Source organism: Vigna radiata, chromosome 3 (genome assembly GCF_000741045.1).
Source record: "Vigna radiata var. radiata cultivar VC1973A chromosome 3, Vradiata_ver6, whole genome shotgun sequence".
NCBI classification, from domain to species: Eukaryota; Viridiplantae; Streptophyta; class Magnoliopsida; order Fabales; family Fabaceae; genus Vigna; species Vigna radiata.
In genome coordinates, this window is record NC_028353.1 from 2658459 (window position 1) to 2686446 (window position 27988).

At 32.1% G+C, this 27988-nt stretch overlaps 4 protein-coding genes across 8 annotated transcripts in view; 2 read left to right on the plus strand and 2 right to left on the minus strand.

The window, feature by feature from the left end:
* Positions 1-431: 431 nt before the first annotated feature.
* LOC106756890 (oil body-associated protein 2A-like) lies at positions 432-1525 on the minus strand. The gene is made up of 4 exons (XM_022778962.1): positions 1281-1525; positions 1052-1084; positions 846-959; positions 432-768 (listed from the first exon to the last, which is right to left on the minus strand). Exons 1-4 carry the CDS (start codon positions 1494-1496, stop codon positions 607-609), a joined length of 525 nt encoding a protein of 174 aa, XP_022634683.1. The 5' UTR covers positions 1497-1525; the 3' UTR covers positions 432-606.
* Positions 1526-5603: 4078 nt separating this feature from the next.
* LOC106757824 (probably inactive leucine-rich repeat receptor-like protein kinase At5g06940) lies at positions 5604-8963 on the minus strand. The gene is made up of 2 exons (XM_014640640.2): positions 6415-8963; positions 5604-6232 (listed from the first exon to the last, which is right to left on the minus strand). The coding sequence occupies exons 1-2, from the start codon at positions 8699-8701 to the stop codon at positions 5871-5873; spliced, it is 2649 nt and encodes an 882-aa protein (XP_014496126.1). The 5' UTR covers positions 8702-8963; the 3' UTR covers positions 5604-5870.
* A 9690-nt stretch (positions 8964-18653) lies between these two features.
* Positions 18654-21216, plus strand: LOC106757327 (chaperone protein dnaJ 6). Its single transcript, XM_014639970.2, has 8 exons — positions 18654-18813; positions 18935-19033; positions 19156-19257; positions 19843-19902; positions 20017-20123; positions 20209-20291; positions 20561-20648; positions 20727-21216. Exons 1-8 carry the CDS (start codon positions 18739-18741, stop codon positions 20938-20940), a joined length of 828 nt encoding a protein of 275 aa, XP_014495456.1. The 5' UTR covers positions 18654-18738; the 3' UTR covers positions 20941-21216.
* A 2632-nt stretch (positions 21217-23848) lies between these two features.
* LOC106757823 (serine/threonine-protein kinase Nek6) overlaps positions 23849-27988 on the plus strand; it is a 7401-nt gene continuing 3261 nt past the window's right edge. For 2 of the 5 annotated variants that reach the window (XR_002667340.1, XM_014640637.1), the window contains exons 1-8: positions 24247-24799; positions 25223-25289; positions 25895-25960; positions 26111-26157; positions 27232-27277; positions 27364-27444; positions 27521-27563; positions 27651-27700. Coding sequence is in view for 4 of the 5 variants with exons in the window: in XM_014640637.1 (XP_014496123.1) it covers positions 24678-24799; positions 25223-25289; positions 25895-25960; positions 26111-26157; positions 27232-27277; positions 27364-27444; positions 27521-27563; positions 27651-27700 (522 nt within the window). In the remaining variant the exon portion in view is untranslated. The other 3 variants (XM_014640638.2, XM_014640639.2, XM_022779127.1) reach the window with 3 other exon arrangements.

A 27988-nucleotide genomic window follows, 5' to 3' on the forward strand; every position in this document is an offset into this window, starting at 1 on the left:
TATTAATTAACAAGAAGGAATCAAGAAAGAACTCACAAGAATTAATTTTTCCGAAGGAATATTAATTAACAAGAAGGAATCAAGAAAGAACTCACGAGAATTAATTTTTCCGAATGAAGATTAATTTCCAAATTCAAACTCGTGTCACAACAAAGAAAGAAAGAACAATAAAAAAACAAAATTAAATTCCCCACAGAAAGAACAAGCCAATTGCCAATCGTAAAATCCTGTAACAACCCGTTAGAACAAGAAAGATCAAAGATTAATTGTCTAAAAGAAAGAACAAAGATTAATTTCCAGTGGAATCGTTGTAATACGAAGATTGAATTCCAGTGAAATGATTATAATGTCATTAAGGTTTAGATACAATCCATCAACATATATATAAAGTTTGATGGAGGAAACACTTCACAAGACAATTATTATCCATCAAATGTAAAATTTAATAACTCTGATTTATTAGCTAAGAAAATGAGAGAAAGAGTTGGTATGTTGAGTGAGTCAAGGAAAAGGTGCCCTCAACTTGATCTAAGTCTCGTCGATTCAATGGCAAATCCTTTACCATGCTGCTTCTAGTAGTCAGCCAAGGGGTTGATCATCTCTGGATCAGGAATCTCCACCCTTTGAGCTTTTCAGGCTCTCTGAGGAAATACTGTACTTGGCATCCCTCTCACGCACCAGCTCTGCCCTCACCAAACCAGGACTTACTGCTTGTGGAGACAGTGTGGAGACATCATTAGTGCAAATCACCAATAGGAAGCATGTCCCCTGCATTTGTAATTAAATACTTTACCCAAAAAAGAAAAAACTCAAAAGAGGATCAAATTATTTCCATGTATGCGTACCTCTGTCAACCTATCACGTACACCAGAATTTGCCGTAAGTTTGGCTAGGTTTTCCAGCTTCAGTTTCCCAATAAGCTCTGGAACTCTAGGGTTCACCCAGAGACCCGATTTGACCTGCACGATCCAAATTATCATTCAGAAATTTTCAGTTCCAAATAGAAAAAAAAAAACACATGACAAGAAAAGCAAAAGATCAGAATAAAAACCTCATAAACATGAGAATGCCAAAGTTTATGTTCCTCCGGTAGCATAGTTTCAAAAAAATCATCAGAAACAATGTACTCCACACTTATCAAACACAATCAAAACATTAAACAAATCAGATATTAGTTTTGAAGAAGTTGAAACAAAAAGAGAGAAAAAAACAAGAAGACCAAGAATAAGATATTGAGTTTTGAGAAAGGTTAAACAAAAATAGAGAGAAAAGAAGAAAACCAAGAAGACGAGCATTTGATTCATCGGAATCGTAGACGGCGCATCATTGCAATTGAAGGAACACGCGTGGTGACTAATCTGCTTTATTGGCTCCAATGACTGTATCACCATTGCACCCTTGTCGATCATGTGTTGTCCCACTTCCATCGCCTTTCCCGGAGTTGGTTCCGGACCCTTCGTCGGGGTCGGTTCCGGTGACTTGTCCGTGAAGGCCATTAAATATTGCAAGTTTAACTCAGTCTCCTCTCTAGAGCGTGTGGAATATTTTACCCTCATGACTCGTATATATAAGCTGAAGATGGAGAACGTGGGTTGAGGCTTTGGTTCCACCCGGACATGCAACATGGTAACGTGGCTGATTGTAAAGAAACGCCTATCACAATAAATGCGACAAATAAATAGTTGGAAGGACACCTAAAACGACAAACCATCACTTAATTCGTCATTCATAAATAATGTAAAATGGTCATATTTATGTTCATATAATTATTTGACTGTTTAACCTTATGTGACTTGAAAAATGACAAAAACTCAAAAGTTTCCTCTACACCTTTTTATCTTAAATTTTTTTACAATCAACTTAGTTATATACTCAAACACACTTTTCACTCATGAACGAATTAAATGTAAAATATCTTTATTTAACTTTAAAATATATTCTAATTTATAATCAATTACAGTATCCATAATTATACTAATATACGAAGATAATATTTATTTTATGGCATTGATTAATTTTGTCAGTCATGATCAAATCTTGGATTAAATTAACCTGAATACAAGAAAACATATAAAAAGAATTTAATACAAGTTAAGTAAGATCACATTATTTATATACTTTGATTTGTTTGAGTATTAAATAACATTTAAATTTGATGTAATAAACCGGTCAATTAGATAATTGCTGATATATAAATATGATATATATATATATATATAAAAGTTGATTTGTAAAACATTTTTAATCTAAAAAGTTAATTTTGTAAAACATTTTTAACGAATTATAAATTAAGAGTTTATGGAATTCACCAAATTTTTGTTAAAGACACAGTCTTTATTTTCAATATTCAATATTCAATGTAAGTTTAACATTACTTTATTAAATATGAATTAAAAGTAAGTCTGTAAACTTTACAAATTTAGCATTTCTTTATTAACTTTTGGTTCTTCAATGATTGTTTAAAAAGGTTTTTAAAATGCGATAAAGTAATTTATATACGCACTTGGTGTTTTTAAATGTGCGTTTTTTTTTTAAACAAACAAACATGTATAATTGAAACATGACAGAAAGAAGGAGGCACGAGGAAATTGAACACAAAAAGTTATTAATATTATTAGTTTATAAATTATTATGCATGATTTCCCTTGTAAGCCAAACCAAGCATGGACTAGAGGAATATGATGTATGTACACTTTTTTATCTTGGATAGGGAGTTATGACATGCAACATATTTATATATTTAAAAATGATTTACTATTAATTGATTCAAGAATAAATATATTTTTAGTATTTAAATTTTAAAGTAAAATTAAAATTTATTTACGTTCAAAATTTTAATATATTTTGGTGGTTAAATTTTAAAATATTAATTTATATAGTTATTTTAATCTAATTACGTTCTAAGCTTTAATATATGTGTGAAAATGTATTTGATAAATAAACTAAATTTAACATAATTAGGTTAAATGCAGGGGTGGGCAAATGAAACTCTACTCAATTAAAAACTAATTTGTTTAAATTGAACTGAATTGTAAAACAGTTCAGACAAACTGAACTGAACTGTTTTTTTGAACTGAACTGTTTTTTGTTTTATGAAACTGAATTGAACTGTACTGTACTAAATTGTATTGAACTATAATATAAACTGAACTAAACTACTAAATGAATTGTCAATTGTATTAAACTACAATATAAACTAAACTGAACTACTAATTGAATTATAAATTGTACGAAACTACAATATATAAGTAAATCTTTTAACTGAATTGTAAATTTTACCTCTCATGAAGCCTTGGATATATACGTTGCGTATTTTACTAGTTCTTTTACATCTCATTAATATTTTTAACCAAAATATAAATTATATATATATATATATAAATAGATGACGGAAATTATGTTAAAAGGTAGTAATATTCTAAATGAAATAAGTTGTGAAAAAATACTAGCTAAATATATTTAAAAATATGTACTTAAAAATACAATTTATATTGTGGTACATTATTAGTGCTTTAATTTATATATATATATATATATATATATATATATATATTACACAATTCATTTAAAAATATTTATTATTTATTTGATTATTTGATAAATATTCGTAAAAAGATATTTATAGTCTTTTTTATAAGTGGATATTTATAAATATCTACAAACATTTATACATTATTTTAAAAAATTAAAATATATTAATTTAAAACTAAATCTTTAATATATAAATTTTGATGAAAAAAAATTAATTTGACCTTTCTAAAATAAAATTTTAAATAAATTGTGTCAAAATATATATTTTAAAAATTAATATTTTACAAGATAACTTTAAATTTTTTAGATCTAAATAAAAAATAAAAATATAATGTAAAAAAATTGAAGATATAACTGAAGGTATTTTAAGAAAAAGATATTGTAATTTTAGCCATGTATAAAAAATGAAGATATAAAAGAAAAGATAGAACCAACCATTCTCTCAATCTAAAAAACAAACTGAGTTAGTAATTCAGTTTTTAAAAATTGAACCATAAAACAGTATATTTAAGTTATAGTAAAAATGGTTCAGTTCCTTTTAGTATAATATAATACAATTAACTATAGTATTTTTCAATATTTTTTGCTCAACTCTAAGTGTAGATATTGTCTTTCATAAGTTTGTTTCTATTAGTAGATAATTTATCATATATGTAATATTAATTTTAGTAGTTTAATATTTGGATGTTACATTTGACATTATAAAAATATTATTACTCTCTGGATTTGGCTACAAATTAAAAAGTTATAATACATCTCTACTTATAGATAATTTTCTACAATTACTTTTCTGTGTGACACCTACATTCGTAATTTGTGAAGACCACATTCACCATGAACTTGTAACATCTACACTCCTCACAACGCACTTCACTCTACTCTATCTCCATGCTTGTACCATATGATTATCTGTTCAAACTTGATATCTTTTTAAAGATTGAAACTATCTTCAAGAAATTGTATAATATTTTAGCAAGTCTCACGTCGATTATTGAGAACATTATATAAATCCATATTTAAAAATGTTTAGTGACTCTTGATTCTCTCTATTAATTATTTTTTTTGTTTAAACCTTGGTCCCTAAGTTATAAGCGCATGTTTAGTCTCCGTTTTAAAAAATGTAAATCTTTGGTCCCTAAGTTATAAAAAATGTATTAAATGAGTCTTTTTTGACTTGAAATACTGTTTTTGGTTGTATCTTAACAACTGCTACATCTTTAGATTCTGATTTGTTTCTTAATAATAACAGCACTTTAGATTGTTCTTTATACTTTGACCATGAACATTAAAAAAATGACTCATTTGATACATTTTTTATAACTTAGGAATCAAAAGTTTACATTTTTTAAAAGCGGAGACTAAACTGAAAATCCGCTCATAACTTAGGGATCAAAAAGAGGTTTAAACCTTTTTTTTTTCCTTTTTATAATGTCAACAATAAGGATCTATTGGATATTGTATTAGTAATGTTTTTTTTAGATTTCTATAGATTTATACATACGTTTTTGATTTATTTCATGATTCCTTATCTTTTTTTCCTTTGTTAGAAAAAAAAAGGGATAATGAAAGGGTAGAAATTGAGATATAGATCATTTTTACATAGTATAAGGGCGGATATAACCAAGTGGATCAAGGCAGTGGATTGTGAATCCACCATGCGCGGGTTCAATTCCCGTCGTTCGCCCATATCTATATATAGATAGATATTCTTTAGGTTTTCAAGTATAAATCTCAAATAAAGAAAGAAAAATGGCAAGTTTGAATAAAAAAAAGAAGAAACTCATCTATACTATCTAAAAATCAATCACCACTACTTGTACCATATGGATTATTTTCTTTTGCCAGTTTTGACTAAAGAAAATGGCAAACTATAGTTTAGATGAAATTTAACGTGTCAAACCACCTTTCACAACTCACACTTGCCTTATTATTACAGAAATCTGGTATCAACTCTTCTTTACCCATTAAAAAAGTTTGCTCGGTTTTGTAGTTCTATGCATAAGCTTAATCCTTAGTTCATAATGTATTTTGAAAGATTCGTGACATCTGTTTTAGATGTAGTGAGAAAAAAGTACACTGAAGTTGGTTTTGTCTACTTCAACTCGAACCTTGAGTCTGCATCATAAATGCAAGTGTCTAAACCAATACGTCATGGCACTCCTGATCAACACTTACAATCCAATGCCAAGTAGAGAATGTATCATGCCAAACCATTCCTATATCTCAATTCATCAGATAGAAAGAAGAAAAAACAAAAATTATGTGAAATACAGAGCTTAAAATTTACATACAAAGACTCAACAAAAAACAAAGCAGTCTTTGAGTTGGGACTCAGAAATTCAGACTGGTGAGGGTTCCTCATTTGCTTCATGCAAATTTGCAATGCAACTTCTTGACTCCAGGGATTGAAGGCTTCTAACAACTTCTACCATGGATGGCCTTTTCTCAGGCACTACAGAAGTGCAATGAAGTGCAATATCTAAAGCTCCAATCATCTCTTGGTGAAAAGTGTTTGATATTTTTGGGTCAAGAACTTGATGCACCCCATTAGCGATGTTCACTTTCCTCCTAACCCACTTCACAATGTCAACTTCAGTTGACTCCGTTGCTTCTGCTTGCCTACCACTCACTAGCTCCAGTAGTACCACGCCAAAGCTGTAGATGTCCAATTGTTCAGTTGCTTTCTTACTGTAACCATTTTCTGCATTGCAACAACACAACAATGATCTTAGGAGTTTATCTCAAAATTCAAGCTATTTCATATAAAGTGAACATCCAAGCATGCATGTAGGTCTTAATTTGTATTAAAAAAATACTCTACCAATGAGTTAGCTCAATTATGGGAGAATGCATTTGATGTTGTTTGAATGCAACTTATCATACCTGGTGCGATGTAACATGAAGGTGCTGCTTCAGAGTTCAAAATTGATTGAAATGAAGCTTCTCCCACAACTCGATCAAGAGCAAAATCTGTGAGCTTTGGCTCGAAGTTTGCATCCAACAAAATGTTACTTGACTTGACATTTCTGTGAAGCAAGTGAGGGACATAATCCTTGTGAAGATATGCCAGCCCTTGAGCAACTCCAATGGCAATTTTTAATCGAACCACCCACTGCAGCTCAAAATTCTGACGAGAAATCAAATCCCCTAAGCTCCCTCCATGCAAGTACTCATAAATGAGAAACACTGACTCATCGGAGTGGCAGAACCCCAGAATTTTAACAACATTCTTGTGCCTAATTTTAGCCAGAGTCTTCACCTCCGCTTTCAAACTTTTGGAGGACTGGTTTCCAAAATTGACTAACTTCTTCACAGCTACTAGTTCACCACTAGGTAAACTCACAACATAAACTCTACCAAAAAACCCACCATTTCCCATTGAGCTTTTCTCATTCATCCCTACAAGTAGATCATGCTCGGTAATCCTGAGAGGATAGAAGAACACTGAGCGCCAGACCCCCACTTGATTCCCCTTGGAATACCTCCTATACAAAATAAACCCACCAACAACAATGGCAGTTCCAGCAACAAAGGCTAAACTGATGAGGGCACATACTAAGGTAGTAATGCTACCAATGTGGCGTCTTGGCATGTCATCAGAACAAGAGTTAGGCAACCCAGGGCCACAAAGACCAGGGTTTCCGTCCAAAAATGAGGCAGGGAGACCAGAAATCAAGGAGTATGGTACTTTACCTGATAACTGATTGAAGGAGACATTGAAAAGAGCAAGCTTCAAGTTCTGAAGCCCTTGTGGGATTGAACCAGTGAGATTGTTATCTGAAAGATCAAGGTAAGTGAGTACAGGTAGCTCGGCAAGAGAAGAGGGGATTTCTCCAGATAGACTGTTATCTGCCAAAGACAGTGAAACTAGTTTCCTGCATTTTTTTAGCGCTGGTATTTGACCAGAAAGAGAATTGTGGGAGAGATTTACTATGCTCATAACAGGAGAGTCACAAAAGTTAGGAGGAAGTTCACCATCGAAACGGTTGAGAGAAGCAGAAAATCTGTATAAGCTCTTGACAAGGCCAAGACCTTGAGGAATTTTACCAGCAAAGCTGTTGTTGTCGAGCTGAACTTGCTCCAACTGAACAGCTCCTGAAATTGACTCGGGTATTTGGCCTGAGAATCTGTTATTTTCAACTCTAATGAGCTTGATTTTGGGTAATGACCACAAGGCAGCGGGGAAATCTCCAGAGAAGGCATTGTTCTGGACTTGGAATCTCTCAAGACTCTTACATTCATCGATGGAGTTGGGTATTGAACCATTGAAGGAATTTGAGTGGAGACAGAGGTTTATAAGGCCTTCTCCTTTGCAGATGCCACTTGGAAATGGCCCCAAAAGCTTGTTTTGTGAAACATCTAATGAAACCAGGTTCTTGAGAGAAGATGGTAGAGCCTGAGGAACCCCACCTGTTAGGTTGTTCTCAGAGAGATCTAAATGGGTCAAACTAACCAGGCCCACAAGAGAATCTGGAATTTTGCCTTGAAAAGAAGAGCTTTGCAACAGAAGCTGCTTTAGATTTTCAAGCTCGCCGATATCCTCTGGAATCTCACTCACCAAGTATGGATTCTGAGACAAATCAAGAACTTCAAGTTTACTTAGATTGCCAAAGACAGCAGGCACACTACCAGAAAGCAAGTTGCTTCCCATGTTGAGGACTTGGAGATTCTTCAAGGAGCCTAAGCTCTCAGGGATTTTTCCTTCTATGTGGTTTCTTCCCAAATCAAGCACTCTCAAGGAAGCAAACTGAGAAATCTGAGATGGGATAGTGCCCCATATGAGGTTGGTACTGAGATTCAAAGTCTCCAAGGAACCACACTGAGAGAGGTGAAGAGGGATGGGCTGGTTGAAGATGTTATCAGCAAGGTTGAGATAAGACAGATTTGGAAGGTCACAAATGGTAGATGAGATATCCCCAGAAAGGTTTAAGCTCTGAAGGTTGATAGAAATTACAGAAAGTAAAGGTGTGTTGGAACAGGTTATTCCAGTCCAGTTACAGTAATGGTTTGATGAAGTGTTGGACCAGCTGGACAAGGCTTTCTTAGAGTCTTCTATGGAGGTCTTGAAGGAGAGAAGGGTGTCCTTCTCTGATGAAGATGAACAAAGATTGAAGATTGAAAGGGACACAGAGAGAAGGAATAGGTATGTACAGAATGTAGTAGTGGCCATGAGCTTGGTGACTGCAAAAGAACTTGCTTTGAGTTGTTCTCAGCGGTTTCTATATATCCGTGTTAACTGTTAAGTGAAGGAATGTGTCTAGTGAGATTACTGGAGCTCGATGGGCTGGAAAGAAAAAAAAGCTTGCATTTTTACGTGCAAAAACTCATCATGGCATTTGAGAAATTTGCTGATAAAACCACAAAAGTCTCCCCTTCACTCTCTTTTAAAGACTTTTTTCCCTTCATGACATTGTGTTCAAAAGGAATTGAATCTGGACAAGAAAACGGTACAATAATTTCAACACAGAAAGAGATAATAGAAGGGAATCAAGAGATAAGAAAACATAAAATGTCAAACTGTCATAAACATAAAAAAAAAAAAAAAAAAAAAAAAACATTATATCATAAGACTAAACATGTTCTTAGTGTTTACTCACATGCGAATGTGTTAAGTTTTACTTTTACACGGGTGATAAAATATAGATTATTTTGTGAAAAACACATGTTGGAAACCAGCAGAAACAGGATTTTACAAAGATTTATGTTTACACATTCTTTTATTTGTCCCAGACACTTCCTTTAAAAGATAAGAACATGTCTCTGAACTTAACATTATAAAATATTATAATAATGATATACTAGTAAAGTTAATTTGAAGTTTGTATCCACCCTAGTAACCTAGCATAGTCTCTCTTACCTGTCTGCTCTGTTTCACTTATTAGTGTATTTATTTGTTGTTACCAGTAGTAGTAAATTTCTCCGAAACAGAGGAAACAATGTCAGGTGAGAAGTTAGAAGGCATTGTCTGAAAATAGTTGTCACTGTTATAAAGCATTGAGTCACTAATATCGCGGAACTTTTCACCCCCAAGAAGGGAAAGAGGTGAGTTTTTTCAACGTTTGAAATCGAATCCAAAGAAGCGAACAGTAATGTAGGATTTGACCTTGGAACACCCAAACCAAACATATATGTATTGTTGTTAATATTACCTTTGAGGGGCAACGAATTGAATGCACGTTATGTAGTAGTACCTCATTACATTGAAGACGTTTTGGCTAGGTCACTGGGTCACGTGGCCACATTGTCTATTTGTGTTCTGCAGTGGGGCCCCCAATTGACCGTCAGAACTCAGAAGTCAGACAGCTTTGATTATGCCCAATAACCAAACAAAACTTTTCATTAAACTTGGCATCTTCTCCTCGGGAAAATAACTTCAATTACTAATCTAATATAATATTTTTTTAATATATTTTTTTATTTTAAATTTTAATATAGAATTAAATATATCTTGAAACTGTAATATAATCTTATTTTTAAATTTAAAAAATAATAAATTAATTCTTTTAAAATTAAGAAGAAAGTGTTCTCGTGAGTGAGGGTGGTGTTGATAAGAGACAGAGGTCCCCATAGCACGTTTCATCAGAATGATTTGGAATTACATGAACTCCTCCAAATAATAAAATAAGAGTGACAAAGGTGAAGATAAGTTGGGATATGTAACTTTATATGTAACTTTATAGTCATGTATAATAATACTGCTTCTACAAATCATGTGCAATATTTTATTTTCTTTGATTAATTTATTTAGAAGACCCATTATCTTATTTCAAAAAATAAAAGTACGTTTTCTTCTTGATCAATATAAATAATCACAATTATTTATATGCATGAGACAAAAAAAGGCAAAAGGGTATTTGAGGAAATAAATAAGAGTATGCGACATGCACTGGTAGATCCTCTGCTACACAATTTATTGCAGCGGTGGAGGACAACATGATTAATTATGAATCTAGCTCCACCAATAAAGATTTTTATCTAGGACAGTAAAATAAATAATAATAATAATAGTAATAATAATAATAAGTTCAACAATGGTAAAACTTGGAATATTTTTAAAGGAGAAGAGTATTAAGTGAGATGCCCTACGTTATATTTTGAGAAGAAGAAAGAAATCATAAAATGTGGAGCTTGTTTGACAAAATTGACAAAATCCAAAAGGTTTCCAAACATATCAAAAGATTCTTAATTTTCTATCTATTTTTATCTTTTTCAATTCCAGACTCACCAAAACTTTTGACAGAAAATAAATTATGTAAAATATGTTTTCTCACATTCATAGGAATTTGAGTTTGTTTTCCTATTCTAATTGACTACCATTTTCTTTTTCATGTTAAAGCCATCTTCACTTTTATTTATTAAATTAGTAAAATTATGCATCATTGCTCAAAAATATGCAATTGATTATCTTCATTGAGACATAGACATTTTAAAGTCAAAAACTATTAACCATTATATATATATATATATATATATATATATATATATATATATATATATATATATAAACTCAAAAGGTTTCTAAAAAAAATATAAAAAAAAGTTCGGAGAATAAATTTAGGGTTAAATTTCTTTATACATTATAATTAATGTCTTACTTAAGTTGTGAGTGAACGCTTGAGTCATGTTTTATGTAGTTTGAGTAACCAACACATCATTTATTAATGTAAATAGATTATTGTATGTAATACACACCTATTAAGCCTTGTTTGAACTCAATACCATGTCACTCCAAAGATTTTTTTTTTTTTTCTCAAAAACAATTTGATTACAAAACAAAATTTCAATGCATTAACATTTCAAAATCATTCTATTGCATTCAAATTCTGGAATGTTTTATGAAAAAGTACAACTCCAAATCTCCATTTAGCAACATAATTTTTCATGTCAAAATCAAGAACATATTTATATATAAAAATTATGAAAATAATAATAATCAAATTTAATTCAGATATGAAACAATTGTTCTCGTTCAAGTAAAAATTAACTTAAACCAGTTACCTTCGTCAGAAAATATTTTCGCTAAAATAAAACAAATATAAATTAGTTTCAATCTCATTTTTACTTGAGCTAGATTTTGTTCAAGTAGAAACTCTCTAGCTCAAGTAAAAATAGATTGAAACTAATTTATATTTGTTTTATTTTCTACTATCAAAATAAAATTGGATGAAAATAAAAAAGAAAAGATAAATGAACTGAAGTAAAAAATAAAATAATACATATAAATATTAAATAACAATGATAAATCTCGCCATTTTAAAAAGTATTTTTAGTTTATTTGATTCCATCAAACAATTCTTATTATATGTGTGCACTTTTCTTTTTAATTTTTTAATCAACCAACGAGAGGAATAGACTCTTTTGAGTCGCTTTCCCTTTGATCTTTGTTATCTTGCACAGACTCCTATTTCGGATGGGTTAGAGTTACAATGCACTTTTTTTTTTCCACATCTTGAGAATATATATATATATATATATATATATATATATATATATATATATAGGTTTAAGGCTTGAAATATATATATATTTATGTGTATTTTTTTTTTCAGTGTAAAATATTTTTTTCTTAATTAAAATAATTCTATCTTCTTTATGTCTTGTGCATCATCATTTTGAAGTGATTTTTCCATTGACTTAAATTTTGTTTAAGACATAGCATGATAGCAGTACGATTATTTGAGTGAGCTTCTTCTGTCCAAGTCTCTGAACCATGATAACGAAATTTGCTGAATGCTGCAGTGACATGGAAGAAGGGTGAAAATGAAAAGAAAAATCCAAAGAGAAAGTGAGAAGCTCCACAATTACAACTTAAAAGTGAAATAAACCCTGTGGTTTTAGATTCTTGCCACTCACAAAAATTATCAGTAAGAAGAAAGAATAAAAGACACAAGCTAAAAGACAAACACAGAGGTTAAACAATTTTTGCATCGTACCAATCAATTCCTTTGACTTTTCTCTGCATGGTACCAAAACCTATGTTATCATCAATCACTCAGGACTAAACCAGAATTTTTTTAAAAATTAATTAATCACCAACTACAATGTTAGTTTTAATCAGGGTCATGAAAGAAAACCAAGAAACTAAGACTACCGTTTATCTCTTTCAATTCACCTTACACACAATCATCATGTTTGATTAACGACTAATTAATAAAGTCAATGATATAATAATATAATATGGTATATTGTAGTACTAATGAAGATTGTTGGAACAATAATTGAAAAAGTAGTTGCAAAGAATAATTGTTATTAGGTGTGAAATCACCAAGGACTATTAGCTTGGCAAATCGATCATAGTAGTCAAAGGCATCAAACTGTGCGTGCCCTTTGGAATCATGATTTCCATTGATATGCCATCTTTTATCAGTAAAAGTACGAGGCTAATTCCATGTAAGTTTCATAGTTAACTGATAAAAAAGTATTTTTAATGTTTTCTTTTGACATATATCTCAATTTGTCCCCCTTAGAAAATATCAAGAAATATTCCCATACTATATATGAACCAAGCATCAACTTATCAGGTAATAAATATGAAAGAGTAATTGGGTAATTAGTATGGAAAAAATATAAAAATAATGCATTAGATCTTTTGTATAGTTATGTTTCAAAATGTAATATTTTTTCTATTAATTCCTAATACATCAAACTTAATTTACCTAGTTTTTTCATTGTTAATTAAGTATTTCTTAAACTTTCATTTTATCACAATCTTTAAAAAAAAAAAATCGATTTTTTTTCTTTGAACAGTACTGCCCTAGACCTGTATGAAGTTGAGATTTGATAGATGTTGATTTAAAAAGAAAGATGAGCATGAGTTTTTGTGTGTTTCCCTCCTCTTTGTTTGCAATATTCCCTGACCCCAAATCACATACAGCTAAGAAATCAGTGAGGTATTGAAGGTTTTCTTTTGATAAAGAAAGGAAACAGAAAATGGTGGCTGTGAGAGAAAGGCAATGTTGTTATCAAATTGCACTTATTGCATTGAAGAAAGCCACGAGGAATAATAATAATAATAATAATAAGCATTCCTTAGCTTAGCCTCTCATAGTATAGTACCAATATGAGCCTTACTGTGGGGACCCTTCTTTCATTTTGTTGTCCATGTTTACACCAATGTTATGTTATGGATAGGGCTATACATATAGGTACATCATCTTTTCTTATTTTTTACTGATACTTAGACTTAAACTTAAATTTTCTAACACAGTTAACATAAAAGATTATGACAAACATGTAATAAAGAAAGTTGGTTTTGAGAATACTGTTTTATGTGAAGTTATGCTTAGCTTAGAGAAAGAAAAGTTAAAAAGCAAGATGTTTTTTGAATTGTGCAGGTTGAAAAGCTTTGTCTTGGTTAGTTACACGTATCTGTTGAGCACAGAAAGGATACAGAAAGAAGCATAGTTGTTTTTGCAGACATTTTTTGATTCCTGAGCTACGAGAGTAGGTGTATCAGTAACACCCGTGAATCTCTATTATGGAAAAGTCTGCATTGTCAGCATCTAATTCATCTGAAAATGTTTTGTTTCACACAATAATTTGATGAATGAGTTTGAGAGTGGACGATATGCATTTTATCAAAGAGGAAAATAAAAGATGTTCTTTTAAGGTGTAGTGTTAAAATTTAGGATAAAGATACTTAAACAACATTTGAACATCATCATACGTGTCATTGTGTGATTGGTCCATGGTGGTGTCATTGTGTGATTGTTGTGTCATTTGGACCAATCACACAATAACACTTATGATAATGTTTAAATGTTGTCAAAAAATGTTATCTATATATCATTATCCTAAAATTTATAGTCAAAATTTTAAACAATTTCTTTGGATCTCTTTCACTTTAACGTACTCTACTTCTTCTTCTACTTTCACCATTTTAAACAATTTCTCCATCTCTTCCATTTTTTTCTCCATTTCGAATCACTGAAACATAACACTCATCGTCTTCTCAAAATTCATTTTCGCTTTCGATCTCCACCATCCACGTTCACATAGAGTGTTTTGAAAGACATTTTAAGATCTGGATTCCTTCCAAACTAAAACATGGAGTGATCCCAATATCTCATTTTCACCTGCTTCTTCTTGCATCTCAATTTACTCAGCACCCCCATAAAATTGTAATTTCCAAATTATTCCCCGTTAAAAATATAATAAAAACTTTCCACCTACTTTCTTTTTTAATTTGTTCTGATTAAATGTTTTGAAAAATACTTTTAAATCCAAAAATTACCTTTCAAAACACTAAAAATTACATTTTGGGTTGAACATTTCAAAATATACTTTTAAATCTGAAAATACTTTTCAAAATATATGATATAAATGTTGAAAAATTTCACGCACAAAAGACTATTATGTTGAAAATACTTTTTAACAACTTTTTGACAACAGGATACGTGCTATTGTTTTATTGATTTATTTGAATTTATGTTTATAAAAATATTTGAAACAGATCAATCACAAACCGTCACGTATGCGTTGTTAGAAAAATATTGTTAAAAGAACTTTTCCCTATGTATAATGTGTTACTTTCATTGATTGAGATAAGACTATTGAAATAGACACACATGATAAAATCCGAATGAAATAAAAATAGTTGCTGTAAAAAAAAAAAACAAATAACTCTTAAATAACCGGATTGTTAAAATATAATGACCATCAAAGTTTTTTACCTAGTTAGTGCAACCAAAACTATAAAATAAAAATTACTCTTAAAAGTGGAATACAGAAAGATGAAAGATGGGAAATAAAAAACCTATGAATTTATACAAGTATCCTTTCTTAATTTTAAGTTTAATTTAAAAAAAAATTATAAAACTAAATTTTTTTCTTCCTTGGTCCCAGTCAACTTTTTATATTCTTAGATCGATGCTAAGAGCTTTAAATTCTTTAGATTTTAAGAATGTTTTTCCTTCAAGTCAATTTAATTCCATTCACTATTTTCATTTATCTAAACATCCCGACTTACCAGAATTTTGCCTAACATCGGGTTGTACAACTTATAAGTTTTTATCTATTCATCATATCTAATGAAAACATACTTATTGTTTTTGTCATCAAGTTTTGTTCTGAGTTGGCCTAAGATATGTCCATATGCTATGTTTCTAACATCTTTAAAATGTTTGACACTTGGCTTTCATCCACTTCATGCCTTTTGTGGTGTCATTCCATCCAAATTCAAATGTGGACACTTGTTTTGTACATATGTAGCACTATGCACAGCCTTCGTCCAAAATTTTTTGACATCTTTTTTCCTTTAAGCATGGGTTGAACCATATCAAGAATGGTCATATTCTTCCTCTCTACCAGACCATTCTATTATGGTGAATATGGAGTTGTAAGAAAACGCTCTATCCCCTACTTTTTATAATATTCCTTAAACTTTGTTGTTGTGAATTCACCTTCCCTGTCAGATCTTAATTTTTTAATTTTCTTTTCAGTTTCCTTTTCCACCATCAGTCTGAACATCTTAAATGCCCCTAGTGCTTCCGACTTGTCCTGTAAAAAATACACCCAGACTTTTCTAGATAAATCATCTATAAATGAGATGAAATACCTTTTACCATTGAATGAGCTAGGAGTAATAGGTCCACTAGGTCGGTGTGTACCAATTCGAGTTATTTTTTTGCCTTATACATGGCCGAGTTTGTAAACTTCGTTCTTGACTGTTTTTTGAGCACACATTCTTCTCAAAGTTTCTTCTCAAATTCTACATTGGGTAATCTTAGCACTAGTTCTCCCTTTGAGAGCTTGGCCAAACTTCCAAAACTAAGGTGTCCAAACCGGAAGTGCCATATCACAACTTCATCTTTCATGTCCACCTTCAAATACATTTCCTACAAGATCTGCAACTCCACTTTATACATCCAGACTCTCTTCATTTTTACCCGGGCTTCAGAATGACCATTCTTATCTTTCAAATATAGTACATGGTCTTTTTATTAAAATTGACTTACCTTTTTCTAACAACTGACCTATACTTAAAATATTGTTCTTCACCTTAGAAACATAGTAAATGCCCCTAATATCTCCAACTCGTCCATCCTTCTGCATATGCCGGATTGTTCCACGCCCTTTCAAAGTTACCTTGAAGTCATCTTCGAAAGACTCAAAACCAACATCCACCTTGGCGAGTTCATAAAAGAGAGTTTCACATCTCCACACATATGATTACTTGCTCCAGTATTAGTATTCGATTTCAAACACAGTACCACACATAAGTTCACCAACTTCGTTCTTGAGCACTTCATCAACATTGTTGAGTTCTTTGACAACTCGAGCTTAGCACAACTCTTATCTTTTGTTCATCTTCTTCTTTTGTGAGAAGGTTTCTTTCATTTTTCTTCTCGGCTCAATAAAATTTAGCAATGTGACCGTGCTTGCCATAGTTATAACACTTCCTCAATCTACACTCGTTCTCCTCGTCCTCAACCTCGTTGTCCTATACCTCTAAGACCTTGACTCTGAGTATTTCAAGTTCCATTCGAGTCAAATTATGCTCGTAGTGTTTCATCGTTGGGTTCCCTTTTTTCCTTTTTCTTCCTACTGTTGGGAATCCAAGTGTGAGTCCAAGTTGAGAGTGTACTTGTGTGGAAGATACTCACTCTTGAGAGGAGATTGTTGGGAATCCAAATATGAGTCTAAGTCCTACATTGGATAAAAACGAGAAAGTAGAGCACTATATAAAGATGAAAGACCCATTAACTCATTGCCTTAAAGTTTTGGAAAGAGAGTGATGTCAATCCTTTATATAGCTGGACTTAAATATTATTGGCGCTTGTGTAACCTACGTATCATCCATGAAAAATAAGAAAACTTATGAATTTACACAAATACCCTTCTTAAATTTAAGTTTATCTAACAATAAAAAGTATTTTTATTCTGAATTGAATGGTTTAAAAAAAAATATTTCCAAATCTGAAAATGGTTGATGAAATATTCCATGAAATATATATATATATATATATATATATATATATATATATTTTTTTTTTTTTTTTTATACTTTTCTTATTTAGTGTTCTGGGAGCCCAAAAACCCACACCCACCTCAATCAACCATCTTCTTCGACCCCTGTCGACCATTATTTTGATTCAGGAGTTTCTTCATGCGGACGTATTAATGTCTTCCAAGATGACAATAACATTGTGGATGGGGACGTGTTGCATCATCACCTGCATCCGCATCCAGCCTCCAGGGGCAACACAAGAGTGTCGTTGAGCAAGAGACTTGCTTCTGTTTGGAGAAAATCTTCTTCAGCAATACCAAATCGGGGAGGCAAAAATAAGGCATTTAGAAACTTGGTCATTGGGGATGGGGATGGTGAATCTTTTAGATCATGGGAATTTTTTTAGTGGAAGAGAAAGAACAATAGAATTAGGGAGTTGCAACACTAATAATAGAAAACAAATTTTGCTGGAAAACACCATTGCCGGGAAACAAATTATTTTATCTTCAAAAGCATTTCACCATTGAAGGACATGAAGGTGTAGAGGAGGGATTGAGTGAGCAGCTGCCTTGTGCAGAGAACATGCGGAGAAGAACACGAAGATGAAGTGATTTATTTTAGGTTTTTCTTTTAAATTTTTCATCAAAGGCAATGAGGTCATTTCAATAAGGCTACGAGTGCACGAAGAAAACAATTGGGGTGCAGAAAGAATTATCCTCACTTCGATGTACCCCAACCTCAAAAAGCCCGGTATGCTGTAGTCATACAATGATTTGGGCCTAGCTCGACGAAGAAATCATTTCATTCTTCTAAAAGATTCATAGAAAAAAGTTTCAAATGATTCCATCTTTTTTATTTTATATATAGTATATCTTATATATAAACTCCAAAGTCCTAAAATATAATTTTCATTTATTAAGAAAATTAAAATTTAATATTTAAATTGCAATTTCTTTTTGTTTAGAAGTGCTATTTCTTGTTTTGTTGGTGATGGATGTGTTAACTTGTATAATGGGTAATTCCATTAATGTGTTTTCATTTGTTGTTTTACATATTTTAAATTTGGATAATTGGGATTTATGTTTATCTGGGCTCTGGGAAATATTAAGGCGGGAAGAGGAGTGATCATTTGGCGGGAACAGCCCTAACTTTCATTTTTCATTTTTTTAAAATAATAATTTAGTTTAACATAATCAGCAAGTTTCTATAAACCCGCCAAAGGAGGATTGGAATAACCACTTTGTTTGTGCATAAAGAAAATGGCGAAGAAGAAAGTTAGGGTTTCTGACGACGAGGAAATGAAAGGGCAGGGAGATGAAACCAGCCTATACCAGGTACCCAAAATTCACTATTATTTTGATCACGGAACATTTAACTCTTCCAACTAAAATTCTATGTTGCTACTGTCTGTGATGTGTGGCGTTGTTAGCATTTGATTTGATTTGTTGCTTGCAGGTTCTTGGCGTGGAGAGAACTGCTTCTCAGCAGGAAATAAAGAAGGCTTACTACAAGTTGGCGTTGAGGCTTCATCCTGATAAGAACCCTGGTGATGAGGTCATTCTTTAAATCCAATATACCAATTGTCATGTTTTTTTTTTTTTTTTTTTTTTTTTTTTTTTTTTCAGTGGATTGGTTTTAGGGGTTGACAGTAATTTCTTGTGTTGTTATTGTTGCAGGAAGCTAAAGAGAAATTCCAGCAACTGCAAAAGGTGATATCGATTCTTGGGGATGAAGAGAAGAGGACACTATATGATCAGACTGGATGTGTTGACGATGATGTGAGTTAGACTCTGATTTTGTTTCAGCCTAACTTTTAAATTTCTTTTGTGCTGTTGGTGGTTAACGAGGATCTGATAGAATAGATTCAGATAATTTTTTTTAATTAGTATTTATAGGAAATGAAAATATAGAGATGTTAAAAGTGAATTGGATTTTTTTTTTTCATTTAATTTACACTTAGCTAGGTTAAAGATCCAAATGAGTGTTTATGTTGGTTTTAACTTACCCAATTAAGAAATATGCATCTTGGAGGTATGAGAGATATAAAGAAGAAAGGGAAAGAAAGTGACTTATGTATTAAGGTAAAAAATAGAGATTGAGATGGGTGCAAAGTGAGTATAGAAATTAGGGATGGAAGAATTAGAGCTGAAATCCTTATATTCCATTAACTATCATCAGAGAAATCTTTCGTAAAGACACCAGGTTTACAATATATTCAAATGAAGACTGATTTTTCTCCACTGAATGCATAGAATTATTTTAAAAAATGTTATATGATGGAAGGGTAGCATTCAGGATACTTCAGCCACAAGTCTTTGACCACAATCCATTTATTAATTAGTTTTTTTTTTTTTTTGAATCAGGACCTTGCTGGAGATGTTGTTCAGAATCTTCAAGAGTTCTTCAGAACAATGTACAAGAAGGTATTTGTTCCATTACGATATTCTGTTTTCTGATGCATTGTGGTGTATGTACGCTCAACTTTTTGAAAGGATATTAGTGTTCATCTATGTGGTACTTAAAAATGTGCTATATAGGTCACGGAAGCTGATATTAAGGAGTTCGAAACAAACTATAAGGGATCTGACTCGGAAAAAAATGATTTGATGGATTTGTACAAGAAGTGCAAGGGTAACATGAATAGGTAAGAAAGCATTGCAAGTTTGTGATGCACATGAGCCATATTTGAAAAGGTTGAGTTTGATATCAAGAGTTAACTCCCGTTGCAGGCTTTTTTGTTCAATGCTTTGTTCAGATCCTAAATTTGATTCACACCGATTCAAGGATATTCTCGATGAGGCTATAGCTGCTGGTAAGGATATTAACTATATTTTGTTAACTAGGGTATTAGGTGGACATTTGCTCTAGACTTTAAGTTTATCTGCTGGAAAAAGTGTATTTTGATTGTTAGATTTGCAACTCAAGCCAATAAGAAAATGGCATGAACTTATTTCACTTTTAACTTCTAAGCATTTGCTCGGTGAATCAGTATACTAACATGCGATGTCATGACAGAGTCCATTACGGGTTTGTAACTGTTTCCTAGATAATTATTTATTTTCTCTTCATCATATCCTGCAGGAGAATTGAAGGCAACAAAAGCCTACCAGAAATGGGCTAAGGGAGTATCTGAAACCAAACCGCCTCCAAATCCTTTGAGGAGGGAAAAGTAAGTTGATCAAGCAGGTGTTTGCATTACCAGTGCTATCTGTGCTCTAGTTTAAGAATAATCCGTTGTTTTCTACAGGTCTAATAAGCAGTCAGAAACAGATCTGTATGCAATGATAGCACAACGCCGAAATGAGAGGAAAGGCCAGTTTGATTCAATGTTCTCATCTCTAGTTTCAAAATATGGTGGAGGTGATATGCCGGAACCCTCTGAAGAGGAGTTTGAAGCTACACGGCGAAAGCTAGAGACTGGTAGATCCTCTAAAAAGTCAAAACAATCCAAGCGAAATTAAAAATAATATAAGTAGGTGTATACTGTATAGTAAATTTGTTTGTGACATGACGTTGGCTCGTCTTATAGTTTTCAAATGTTGGTGTATTTAGCAGACCTAAAGGGGTGTTGTTTTCAATTTGTAAGTTGATGTTATTTATTTTCAAAACTGAGATGGGACCATTTTATTGCTTTGCTACTACGGCAAGTGATTGGTATGCTACCAATTCTTCATAGGTGTGTTTGCTGTTTATTTAGTACCAAGGTTGATAATACTTAAAATTGAGTTTCCACTAAATGATTTCTGTAAATTGATTGTAAATCGATTTGATGTGCTTGCACAAATTTTTGGTAGCAAATGTGATATGGACATGAATGAAGCCCAATCTTTTAGGCCCAAAAACAATTAGGAGGAATTGAGATCCTCAGCATTACATTTTCTCAATGCATAGTTGGGAAAGCACAACATAACCTGTTTAAAACGGGAATCGTCAAACATATGTAGCAGTTATGTCTTGGTCATTCGTCTAGGCCTTGTTCCTAGCACAGTTTCACTATCACCTACCATTATGCCATAAGTATTCTGATGATCAAATCAAAAGCTTATAGGTTTTTGAATGAAATTTTGGATCTGCTGGTCAGTTATAAAAAGCAAAGACAAGGAAATGATTGCTGCCGACACTGCATAGTTGCTTTTGCTAGGAAAATGGTAATTGTAGCATTCGGAGCAGCAGTGAGAGAACTGTGGTTGATGTCCAGATAAATACTACTTCAGTAGTAACTGTTCTCATGAGTAACTGCTGTCTCTTCTAGCAATTTGATTAGCTTCTTACTGTCTCCGACAACTTGGAAAGGAAAAGAAAAGGGGCCATAATAAGAATATGGACAATCACTCCTTTACTTTGTTTTATTGATTTATGAAAAGATAAAACTTAGATGTATGTTTTGATCTGTATTGCTTCCGCTTTGTATCAATCTATTCTCTTCAATGATAATGATAATTTCTCTCTTGGTCATTCTGTCAAACACTAACAATGTATTTTTTCAAAACATATACCTTTATTCTTTAATCAAAATTAGTGCTTCAGTAGAGCATTTCATAATCTTAATAGAGTATTAAATTACAATTCTTTGGGTCAGTTTTGTTTTCGTTTGATGTTGGTACTGTTATTATTACTATTATTGACTTGACTTTCTTGTTTGTGATGATATGTTGTAAAACCTATATCGTGTGGCAGGCCGTCTATGGTCTACTATAATAATGACACTGCACCTTCATATTTTACGGCTTCGTTAAACAAGCTAATTAGGTTTTGATCTGACACCATGATCACCAAATTAGCAGTTGAAACTTTTTTGTTAGTTCTTAAAGCACATTTCTTAGAGCTAAATAAACTGGATTTCCACCTAAGTTGTGCAAATATGCAACAAATTGTTGCTGACCTGTCATATATGCATAAATCAACACACTCGCTATTAATATTTAATTTAAAACTAATCATATCATTACATGAAACTTTAAACAAGACACAAATTCTAGGCCTCTAAAACAGGTGGAGTTGTTAAATTAAACCACAATTATGCCTTTGGACCAGCTACGGTGGTTGGCCAGCGCACTGTACTAGCACAAACCCACGCAACTTTTATTAGTTTATTTACTTTTTGTATAGTATTTATACACTTTGGCCAATTTTGATGAGTTTGTTTATGTTTAAATAATTTTTGAGTGTTCATAAATTCATGTATTTTCGATTGAATCTAGGTTAACGAGACATAACCAAACTTATACAAGAAATTAAAATAACATTTCTTATAAAAAGTTCTATGATAAGGAGTGTGTTTTTCTTTTTATATATTATTTTGCTTTTTTTTTGTATAATTAATGTGTAAATTTCAACTCATATAATACCTAACAATTTTATTTTAAAATGTAAGTCCATTCTATATTATGTTCTTTCTTTTCAAACAAAAACATTTTTTTAACTATTTTAATAGTGATACTTATTTGTCAAAATACTTTCATCTAAAATCTTTGTCAAAAGAGACTTCCACTACAATGAATCTACAAACCTCTTTATTCACTTTATATTGTACTCATACGGATTATAATTACTTATTAGAGACTATTTTATACTTTTTATTGATTATAACATTAAAAATATGTTTCATGTATTTATGCAATGTTGGTGCTCCTAATAAATTCTTGCAAGCTACAATAATTTTATTTGCAAGCTACTTGTTGCTTTGTTATTGAATTGTTATTTGGATTCATTCTCTCAAAAAACCTGTCATCATTGAATGGAACGAATTTCCCCGTTTTTGTTATATCAGAATTTGATTTTTGTTTAGGCGAATCAATCTTTGCATTTATGTTTATTTCATTGAAACTTACTTTTGAATGTGTTGCAGAGACGAAGTGCAGTATGTGGAATGGAGCATGATCCATACACCTAAAAATGAAGTTATTGTACCTCATGATACTTTGACTGCAATTCCTCGGATCAAAAGATTGATGGATATTAAACGGTGTTTAATCGAGAAAAAACCAGAACAATCTCATTCAAGCATAAGATTAAGATCCTGAACAATATTAAAATGACATAAAAAAGAAGACATGTAAACCTTAATTCTCTTTATAAAAATTGATATGATTTTCATTCTCTAAATTAAATAAAAAAACTTCAGATGAAAACATATAAGAATACTTATGGCTTTATCTAATTAACCATGAACAAAAATATTCCTTTTTAATACTTTTAATAAAGATTGTATTGAAATAACTAACAACTTGGAACTTATTTAATCATTTTGTTTATTAAGGTACACGGAGTGTGACATCACATCTGCGAGCTAGGAACATTCCTTGTTTTGAACGATCTCGTATGAGTCTGCAAACGCAAGCAAGACTTTTCCTTTTTCTTTAGTTTTCCACAGCACACCTGCCACCTTTAAGTTCTGTCCTCCAATGCCCTTTACCCCAACCCCCATTTTCTTATCAGTCATTGTGTGGGGTTGTAGCCATGATACACTCACCACTACAACTCTCGTGTCAACATTAAAAAACATTTATCAAAGGTTAGTACAGTTAATATATACAAGACTCTTCTTTTGTAGATGTTCAAGTTCAAGTTTTGTTTTTGATTACTGATGAATAATCTACAGACATATTTTTAGTGGTAAAATCTGTTTTGACTCTGGTAAGTTTCATAAACCCAATATGGGTTTGACTACGTCCTTGGTATATATATATATATATATATATATATAGTCTGTACTTGACCTTGTTGCCATGTCCTCATTCTCTCTCTACATTTTCTTTTGGGTAAGTTAACTCATAACCTTTCAATTTTCTTGGTGGTGATATATTCTACTTTACCTCAGTTCTCTCTCTCCAATTCTGTCTTCTGAGGAGGTAGTTTAGTGTCATAATTGTGGAATGTAGCTTTACTCATCTTTCATGTGAAGCCCCTTCATATGGTTTGCTACAACCTATTGAATAGTCCCCAAAATTCATTCTCTAAGGATACAAATACATTTACTTTTCCCAATTAATGCCCTTCAGCCTATTGGGGGTGTCTTCAATTACAGCACTTGGATGAAAAAAAGGGTAGAAAGGTTTGGTAGTAGAATTCACACTCACACACACTTTGCCATAAAGAATCTTTTCTTTCTTTTTCTTTCCCAAGTTCGTAGTAGCAAATCAGGATCTGCTGCTTCACTGTTTCTTCACCCTTTGTCTTCTACCTTCTGGAATTTTCTATGGAGACAGAGAACGGGGACACCAAGTCCAGAAAGATGGAAGACTATGAAGTCATAGAGCAAATTGGAAGAGGGGCTTTTGGCTCTGCCTTCCTCGTTCTTCACAAGTCCGAGAAAAAGAGGTAGGTCAATGACACCTTTAACTGCTTCATCTATGCTTACATAAATGGTTTGAGGATCCATTTATTTTTCCAGTTGGAAAATGGACAGCCCTATGAGGAAAAAATTCAACTTTTTTGAAGACTTTGTGTTTAATCGTTGGAGTTGAGGCCTGAGAAGTTTGATGGCAGTTAGAGCTTTTGTGTTTCAATAATTTTCCAACTAAACCGTGGAACATGGACCGTTGAATCTTGGATATTGATTTTTTCTGTTAAATGATGGACAACCATAGCAAGAAAGTTTGAAAAGTTTTTGGTTTTTCCTATTTTGGATGTTGGTCTTTAATTGTTGGATGAAAATCCAGCCTTTTCGTTCAGTTCGGTTAGCTTTTCATCTTCAATTGTGACTCGTTCTCATAATGTCTCATAATTTCATATCCTCGGTAGGTATGTGCTGAAAAAGATTCGGTTGGCCAAACAGACAGAGAAGTTCAAACGTACTGCACACCAAGAGGTTGGTGTAACAAAACCTTCCACCTGAGGAATCCTAGGTGTCCATAATGCAATTATTTATTTAACTTTTGTTTTAATCTATTTTATTTTCTTTGCATGAATCAGGCCAACTTAACTATTTCTTTGCCCTTTTCAATATTTTATGTTTCCTTTCCATAATGATTTAGGAATATGCCATTGCTCGCTGTGCCTTTTACATACCGCAAATAAACGTGTCGCCTGGATATTTAGTTAAATGATGAGATTGAATCTTCACTGAGAAAACAAAGAAAATTACTTTAGTAAACTTCCATTAAATTAATTTTGATTTTTGAAGTAGGATATATGCTACTCATTATTGTTGTCTAATGGTTGATCAAACTTACAGACAAGATGATGTTTGTTTTGTGAATGTTATTATGTTCACAAAGTGCCGTGAACACCATATGCCATATCATTTTCATTTTTGAGCCAAATGCCATTGTAATATTGGTTTTATGTAGATATAAGTGGATATTTTAATAATGATCTCATGCTTTTTAATCCAATCCTAAGAGGTTGTGTGAAGCTGATTTCAAATGATTGTTTTCTTTCATAAAAGTGACTCAGTTCCTCTTTCTCAAATAGATGAACCTGATTGCAAAACTGAATAACCCATACATTGTGGAGTACAAAGATGCTTGGGTGGAGAAGGTAGGGACTACTCTTTTTCAGAATTTTATAATTTTCAGTCATACGTTTATATACAGATGAAAAACTAAGTTTGAATATTTACAGATATATGAGCTCATTCTTATATAACCAAACTTCATAGGCATGTTTTTGATGTTTTATATTTTGTAGGAGGACCATATATGCATTATAACAGGCTATTGTGAAGGAGGTGACATGTAAGTAAAGTAATATCTGTTGGTAAATCTGGTTCTTTCTTGGATAAATTAAGGATCTCAGCTTATTACTTTTCCCTTAATCTCAGGACAAAAGAAAATATTTATTAAATACATACTTTCTAAATGTTAAACCAAAAAGTATAATCTATTAAACAAGGATAACAGAATGGTTCTCATAACTCCTAACACATTATTTTAGATGAAGACCTACTGGGATTGCAATGTGGACATTATAAAAGCTGTTGGAAACAGAGCTACACAACTTTATGCTGAATTTACTCTAAGGAGTAATCAAACTGTTATAGTGGTTTTTAATTATAAGACAGGATGTCAAGTAGTGAATTTTAAAACCAATCCTTGACCTAGAAGGTTAAGGTGTTGAAAAAGTCACAGGAACCTTCTTTTGAAAATCTGGCATAAATATGCTTTGTAATTAATACATATCATGGAGATCTGGAAGGAGTCCTTGTTGATTGATGTTGAATTTTTGCAGTGTCCGTAGTATCCTTTCCATTTAGAAGTTTGATAGACAGATATATTGACTATCCGCATTCTTATTTTTGAGATGAAATACATTTACAATAATTGGGATTCTGTGGATCTTGTATTCATACAACATAGTCTACATCATGGTTATCAAACTCTCGAGTTAACTCAGAAGTAAACTCGTTTTCTGCGTAAACTCGATAGAATCGACTATGAAATCGGTAGAATAGTATAGAATTGTCAGTTTGGAATAACGAGCTTGAAAGTTATATATTTAATGAAATGCATCAAAATTGATGACAATAATCCAAGTATTTATGTTTTACAATATTTATTTTTATGAACAATATAACTATGAATTTTATTTATTTAGTTATATAATTTTGTAGACTTATTTGAATTGAGATATTATTTATATAACTTTTTTCATGTGAATTAAACTCTTACGAGTTTACGAGTCGAGTTTACGAGTCGAGTTTAGAATTTGATAACCTTGGTCTACATGCATGCATTTCCATGCTACAAAGGAGAAATACAAACAATGATGCGAAGTCCTAATCATGGAATTCTACATTCTTTGTGGAGCAGGGCAGATAACATAAAGAAAGCTCGAGGGTCATTTTTTCCAGAGGAGGTAATGAATACATTCAACTGCTCTTCCTTGATAATTCCTCTCATGACTGTTCCTTACCCACCCTGACTTATCAATTCTTCCCGCAGAAAGTCTGCAAATGGCTGACTCAGTTGTTGATAGCTGTTGACTACTTGCACTCTAATCGTGTAATCCATAGAGATCTTAAGGTATTGCAAATTCACGTGCTTATGCTGATAAAGAAATCTGTTGTAACTTTTACACTAATACTTCATGTAATTTCAGTGTTCCAACATATTCCTCACTAAAGACAACAACATTCGGCTTGGTATGTAGTATTATTCCTTGAAAACTTAACTTCTGGCTTTCAGAAACTGTTATCTGAAGAAGTATGTTTATTGCATGATCCGTACAGGTGACTTTGGTCTTGCAAAGCGACTTAATGCAGAAGACCTTACTTCCTCGGTAAGGGTACATATGTGCTGTGTTAGCTTTTTTATCTAAGGCCTCCTTCTAGGAAGTTACCTATATTTTATCCAATGGAAATTGGCTGTCATGCCCAGTAATTGACGCATCTCAGCTGAAAATATTAAATGGATCTCAGTATTTTGGAGAAATAACTTCGGGTTGGGGAATAGCTTGGTTCAGCCAAAAAAGATTAAATTTCTGCATATATATATATATATATATATATATATATATATATATATATATTTATTTATTTATATTTCCTTTGAACTTTTTATTGATAAA

Bases quoted from the DNA above. Each gene is read 5' to 3' on its own strand.
- LOC106757327 (XM_014639970.2), top strand. From the start codon at position 18,739: ATGGCGAAGAAGAAAGTTAGGGTTTCTGACGACGAGGAAATGAAAGGG. The intron at 18,814-18,934 runs GTACCCAAAATT...TGTTGCTTGCAG, and splicing joins ATGAAACCAGCCTATACCAG to GTTCTTGGCGTGGAGAGAAC. The intron at 19,034-19,155 runs GTCATTCTTTAA...TTATTGTTGCAG, and splicing joins ATAAGAACCCTGGTGATGAG to GAAGCTAAAGAGAAATTCCA.
- LOC106756890 (XM_022778962.1), bottom strand. From the start codon at position 1,496: ATGGCCTTCACGGACAAGTCACCGGAACCGACCCCGACGAAGGGTCCG. The intron at 1,085-1,280 runs GTTTTCTTCTTT...ATGCTACCGGAG, and splicing joins ATCAAATGCTCGTCTTCTTG to GAACATAAACTTTGGCATTC. The intron at 769-845 runs GTACGCATACAT...TTACAAATGCAG, and splicing joins TACGTGATAGGTTGACAGAG to GGGACATGCTTCCTATTGGT.
- LOC106757824 (XM_014640640.2), bottom strand. From the start codon at position 8,701: ATGGCCACTACTACATTCTGTACATACCTATTCCTTCTCTCTGTGTCC. The intron at 6,233-6,414 runs GTATGATAAGTT...GTTGCAATGCAG, and splicing joins TTCATGTTACATCGCACCAG to AAAATGGTTACAGTAAGAAA.